Source organism: Ochlerotatus camptorhynchus, unplaced genomic scaffold (genome assembly GCF_037179485.1).
Source record: "Ochlerotatus camptorhynchus isolate MF236.1 unplaced genomic scaffold, CSIRO-AGI_Acam_v1.1 ptg000130l, whole genome shotgun sequence".
Classification (NCBI taxonomy): Eukaryota; Metazoa; Arthropoda; class Insecta; order Diptera; family Culicidae; genus Ochlerotatus; species Ochlerotatus camptorhynchus.
The window spans coordinates 2,880,382-2,886,710 of record NW_027040620.1 but is presented as its reverse complement, the minus strand read 5'-3'; the positions used below and the strand labels follow the sequence as shown (position 1 = coordinate 2,886,710).

The 6,329-nt window shown below is 39.0% G+C and overlaps 1 protein-coding gene across 1 annotated transcript; it reads left to right on the top strand.

Moving 5' to 3' along the window:
* The first annotated feature begins 916 nt into the window (after positions 1–916).
* ND-23 (NADH dehydrogenase (ubiquinone) 23 kDa subunit) lies at positions 917–1,886 on the top strand. Its single transcript, XM_065220667.1, has 3 exons — positions 917–1,055; positions 1,114–1,565; positions 1,627–1,886. The coding sequence occupies exons 1-3, from the start codon at positions 1,019–1,021 to the stop codon at positions 1,786–1,788; spliced, it is 651 nt and encodes a 216-aa protein (XP_065076739.1). The 5' UTR covers positions 917–1,018; the 3' UTR covers positions 1,789–1,886.
* The last annotated feature ends 4,443 nt before the right edge of the window (positions 1,887–6,329 follow it).

Sequence of the window (6,329 nt, the reverse complement as noted above, 5' to 3'; positions counted from 1 at the left end):
CCCGGCAGCGTCGACTGGGATTGAATCCAGGCCTGCGGGGGTGAGAGGTAATCACGCTTACCACTACACCACTGGTGCTGCTACTTATTTTTGTTGATGGCATTTTTTTTTAATAAAATATTATTGTATTCGAGCAATCTTTATTTTATCATTGACACAAATAAGAAAATTCCAAAGTTAATAAAAAAAACCATGCGCACACATTATATTTAAGTTCTAGAAATGATTACTTTTTACACATTTTGCTGTAAAAACCGTTCTTGAAAAATGTGTAAAAAATACACTTCTATTGACGTTTGCTGGGTTTACACATAAATGTGTAAACGAAGTTAACACATTTTATGAGTAGCCCCCTTTTTTCACGAAATGTGTGAAATTTTACACATTAATGTGTTAACGCTGGTTACCGTGTATAACGTGGTAGCAATAACCTCGGCAATAGCGATGTGCGGTATAAGAGGTGAGGAGAAAGGAAACTAGTGGACTCTTTCATTCTGACGGTGTTCTTATGCAACAGCAGACGTGACGTCACGTCTGTTGCTGCATAAGAAGACGCGAGAACGAAAGAATCCACTAGTTTCCTTTCTCCTCACCTCTTCTACCGCACATCGCGGCAATAGAGCTTTTTGACGTTTAATCGGCGCACACTACTGTACCATTTAAAGCGAACGAGTGCGAGCAAGAGGGAAACAGATTAGTGGGAAAACAAACCGTCCATTCATCCATGCGTGCTAGATGATTAAACGTCAAAAAGGTCTATAACTCAGTTTGTTTACGTTTGTGACATTGGCTCTTATGAACGCTCATTGTCGATTTTAATGTCCCATCCCATCGCTACCAGCGAAAATCGTGTGATGGCAACCCTATGCCGAGGCTGTCACTGGGTGCTACCAAACTTACGTAATAACAAAGATCTGTCAAATTCATCCGGATTTTTTGCGAAAAGATTGCTGGTGGTGCAGAACAGCAGAAAAAGTCGATTTTTCCATATTTTCCGTCTGCATAATCCGATCTGAATATGTCGGCCGTGAAGATTTTCTCCCTGGCCAAGCAGAGTAAGTAGTTTGGTTGTTGTTTTCGGAACCGTACGCTAAATTGTAAATAACCCCACAGCCAACCGCATCATCCGTCCGGCGATGACGATGGCCGGCCGTTCGTACACCAGTGCTGCGAAGGCAACCAGCATCAAACCCCAGGAGTTCTATTATGTAAATAATGCTGAACAGAGCATGGAGATGACCGACATAACGGACCGTGCCGCGCAGACCATTTTCTGGACGGAACTGTTTCGTGGTGCCGCCGTCACGTTGGCGCACATTTTCAAGGAGCCGGCCACCATCAACTATCCGTTCGAGAAGGGACCGTTGAGCCCGCGGTTCCGCGGTGAGCATGCCCTGCGTCGTTATCCCAGTGGCGAGGAACGGTGCATTGCCTGCAAATTGTGCGAGGCAATCTGCCCGGCGCAAGCCATCACCATCGAGGCGGAAGAGCGAGCCGATGGAAGCAGAAGGACGACCCGGTACGATATTGATATGACCAAGTGCATCTACTGTGGATTTTGTCAGGTAAGCTGGTGGTTTTTCTGTGCTCCGAAAACAGTGTTTAACATCATTATTTCACTTGTAGGAAGCCTGTCCGGTCGATGCCATCGTCGAGGGGCCTAACTTTGAGTTCTCGACCGAAACGCACGAGGAGCTGCTGTACAACAAGGAAAAGCTGCTGTGCAACGGCGACAAGTGGGAATCGGAAATTGCGTCGAACATTAATGCCGACTATCTGTACCGTTAATGCGCCCAGGCGATTATTGTACATTTCTGTGCAGCTGAGAGCTGCTCATAGCAAACTAAATGAAAACGAAACGTTGAATTAAAAGAGTTAAACGATAATCTGCGCAGTTGAATTAATTTTGATCACGTTTGCTAAGCTATGGATTCTGTACGTGTTTTTTTTTTAGTTGGAATCGGGGACTATTTATAAACTTCATAGGCAGAAAGATTAGTAATTTCCATTTAAATCAACCAATTGCTGCTGCAGCGGTAAAGTATTGAGCTACGTCAATGCCAAAGATAAGCAATTCGACAGTGAGCATTCATAAGGGCGAATACGCGATGATCGATTCTCTTCATCGATTTTCTCTTTGCATTGCTACAGCTAGGCGAAACAATTTTCTAGAATTTGTTCAATGCAGAGTAGTAACAGGTTGTATTGGCTATCAAAAGCAACAGCAAACGCATCGAGAAACGTTAAATCTAGCGAGTTATTAACAAAAAGAGAAAATCGACGAAGAGAATCGATCATCGCGTATAGGCCCTTATGCATGCTCACTGTCGAATTAAGGTTGAGTTGAAAGCAAATTTACTAATCTTTATTTCTCTATACGTATTCGAACATCAACTTTCATCAGGATTCAGAGACAGTTTTTAGAACCTTCCTCATAGGCGCAAAGAAGATGTTGGGCTGGATCTAGCTGAGAAGACAAACTATAGGTATATATGGTAATATCTTCACATGTCACACTTCTACATTTAAAATTTGCGTGTGGGGAAAGGTGTACACTAGACTGATGCAAAATTTGAAATTTTCGCTCCACAGTGCTCAAACGGTGCCAAATTGGGTCCTGATTAGCCTCCAAAAGTGTAAACTCATTTTATAAGAAACTGACCTGGCACAAACCATTTGAAGTTTACATGGAAATTACTATGGGAAAACAAAACTTTTTGTTCATTGTCTTCTAGCCTTTTTAAATATTGTACTGTTAACAAATTTTCTTGCTATTCTTATGGGAATTTTTATCAGCTACAACTTTGCAGAAGATCATTTTTCAGCCAAACGTCAAATTAAATAGTTATTAATTTTTTAAGAGATTGATAATCTTATGGCAAGATTAAGCAACTGTATTGTGGGCAACACTATATTCTGCAGTGTGACATAGTAGCCATGATTTTTGTCCTCTATTCTACGCGCCATAAACACCAATGTTGCCTGTTGAACAGTTGATTGAGCATAATCATAAGACATCAGTGACTTGAATCATTAATAATTTTTGTTCCTTACATTTGATCGAAAAGTGGTTTTCAACAAAGTTGTAGCTGAAAAAATTTTCAACAAGCTCAGCTATCATTTTCTAAAGTAGAGTGAACTGGTGAATTTTGAGATAGATATGAACTGAAATTATGGTTTCTCCATAGTAATTCCCATATAAACTTGAAATGGTTTGTGCCTAGTCAATTTTAAACTAAATGAGTTCAAATTTTGGGATGCTAATCAGGGACCAATTTGGAAACATTTGAGCACTGTGGAGCGAAAATTTCAAATTTTGCATCAGTCTAGTGTACACTATTTCCGATTTATAAAGCTGAGTACAGGGACCTTCTTAGAAGTCAATGGCAGTGCGTAGAAGGTAAGAGCTAAGAGAACGTCATTTTACTTCAGGAAACTCTCTAGAATGTTGGGAAACTACGTAAAAGTTTAGGAAATGTTATAGAATATCATGGAACTTCATACGTCTTCAGAAACTTTATGGAAGTTTAGAAAAATTCTTAGAACTTCACTTGTACAAACAAGTTGTACAAAATCTACTACTTCAAGTTGTGCATCGGACATTGTGCATTGGACGATTTTTCTCAACGACAAAATTAATGAGTGTTACATTGGACGTTTTGTTCTACATGATGCTAGATTCCCTTTCACAGATTTCAGGGCAAAGTACCTAACTTTAGATTGGCCCGCCTTTAAAAAAGGTGCACCAATCATGCTAGGCACTCCGAATGACCGAAGTAACAATCATGTACCCATCATTTCAAACTGTACGTTGGTTAATTTTTGACCTATGATTATCTTAAATAGATTAAAGTAAATGTGGATGGGTGTTTTTGTATCACATACAATGATAGAAGAGCAATAGTTTTGTATTACTTAACTCGATTTGTTTACATTTGTTACTAAGGACCTTTTGAAGAGTGACGCGAGAAATGACGTTTGAGCACTTTTTAGTTTGCACGGCGTGCAGATTAGTAGGATTCAAACTGTTCAGAATAACGGGGGTCCACGGTATCGTCAACTGTGGCACGCATAGTCAAGTGCCTTGGCGTTTGAAGTTTATACACTACCGCCATCTGTTGAGTGTGCTACTCATGATAGTGTACTCAACAGATCTTCTTCTTCTTCTTCGCATTTCAAGCTTATTGCATATCGCATATTAGCTTATTGCGTTCTCTCAACTTTTAGTGTTCTAGATGCACTTCCACAGTTATTAATTGAGAGCTTTCGATGCCTGTACCATTTTTGTATTGGTATAATTGTGTGGCAAGCCCAATCATACTTCTATGCCCAGGGAAGTCGAGGAATTTTCCAAACCGAAAAATTCCTAGACCGGACCGGGAATCGAACCCAGCCACCTCCAGCATGGTCTTGCTTTGTAGCTACGCCTTTACCGACTGAGCGAAGGGAGGCCCTCAACAGATGGCGATAGTGATTTAGAGACGGTGTTTTTCAGTGATAAATATTTCAGGTGTTATTTCTGTTTGTCTGTGGTAAATATGTACAAGTTCAGCAATCTTGGTAGAAATTCAGTTTGTGTAAGCAATGGAAATATCGTATAAGTTCATTAAACTTCTTAGAAGTGGAAAAATATTTCCAGTATTTTCCATTTAATTCCACTGAAGAAAAACATCGCATTTACCGAATATATATATTCGGTAAATGCGATGTTTTCTACAGTCGAGTATTAGTACAAGACACTGAAGAAGTCTGCACATTGTAGACGAAATACGCGTATCTGTCAAGGATAAGCAAATAAAGTAGTGGAATTAAATGGAAAATACTAATCCTTCTCTCTCTCAGCATCCACCCTACATACAGGTATTCCACTAAGACGCCCACATTCATCAGGATTCACATTTCCAGGTTTTCGCAGAACTTCACAAATTCAAGAACGTCAGGCTAAGAGAGCTTCGGATAAGTTTAATGAATTGGGAAGAAGTTCAGGGAGTTTTGTTGGAGTTCATGGAAATAAGTTTAAGTTCAAGAAACTTTGTGGAAGTACACATTATGGATACTCCCTGATTTTCAATAAGATATCAATAAGTTCATTTATACATTTTTCAAAGTCTTGGTAAATGATACGGTTTATCAAGTGTTATTCTGAATATGTATCAGAAACTATTCAAAATTTACAATTTCTCGGATATTTCGACAGTGAGCATGCTTAAGGGCATATACGCGATGATCGATTTTCTTCGTCGATTTTCTCTTTTGTTAATAACTCGCCAGATTTACCGTTTCACGGTGCGTTTGCTGTTGCTTTTGATAGCCAATACAACCTGTTACAACTCTGAATTGAACCAATTCTCGATGAACATTTCAAATGGTCCTATCTGCTTTGATCGATTCTCTTCATCGACTTTCTCTTTCGTCAATTACTCAGCTGCAAAACCTTTCCCTGTTGTATTTGACGTTTTGGACGCTAGATAAGAACCTACTTTATCAAATTATGTGGTAGAATTAGCGCGAAATCTGTTTGCATAGCAGTGGTTATGAAAAAAGAAAGTCGGTGAAGAGAATCGATCAAAGCAGATAGGACCATTTGAAATGTTCATCGAGAATTCTAGAAAATAATTTCGCTTAGCTGTAGCAATGCAAAGAGAATCGCGTATACGCCCTTAAGCATGCTCACTGTCGATTTTTTTTTCAATATCAGGAAGTATTTGAAAGATTTCCAGTTAACCGAAGATTTCTATAAAGTTCTCTAGATTAAATTTCAAGATTACAAGTTGATCAAGTCTGAAGATTATCGTTAGAGTACTGGTTTATCAGATATTATCATGGGAATGTTGTGAAAGATCCGGACCTGATAATAAATTTCAGTATAGTCCTTTGGTTCTTTTTTCAAGACTTCAGGGTGATAAAGTGCATTCTGGAGTTCTTAACCTTTTCAATAGTTCAAATTGTGCACGCTGATATTATCCCAAGATGACAGGTTGATCAAGAAGTATCTCCAGCTGACCGAGGATTTTGATTAATTGGCTTGTTTAACTTCGAAAAATATACCGCTTTTCATACATCACCTGATAGAGCTTCGTTTTCTGAGCACAATGATTATTTTTATCCCGTAGACATTCATCTCGATTTTTAAATCAAAATTTAAATTTTTGATCGTTGACACTACATGCTATTTCAAAACTACCCAAATTTGGGTATAGTTGTCACTCCCAACACAGTTTACCCATTTTTGGGTAGGTTCAGTTTTGACAGATCTGGGTGGATTCTACCCAAATTTGGGTAGTTTTGGAATAGCTATCCATCGTATGGAACCATAAAAAAAAATCTTC

What these genes read in the sequence shown, in the direction of transcription:
- ND-23 (XM_065220667.1), top strand. Translation starts at nt 1,019, where the DNA reads ATGTCGGCCGTGAAGATTTTCTCCCTGGCCAAGCAGA. An exon ending in TTTCTCCCTGGCCAAGCAGA is followed by an intron (nt 1,056 to 1,113) that starts GTAAGTAGTTTG and finishes ATAACCCCACAG; the next exon opens with CCAACCGCATCATCCGTCCG. An exon ending in TCTACTGTGGATTTTGTCAG is followed by an intron (nt 1,566 to 1,626) that starts GTAAGCTGGTGG and finishes TTTCACTTGTAG; the next exon opens with GAAGCCTGTCCGGTCGATGC.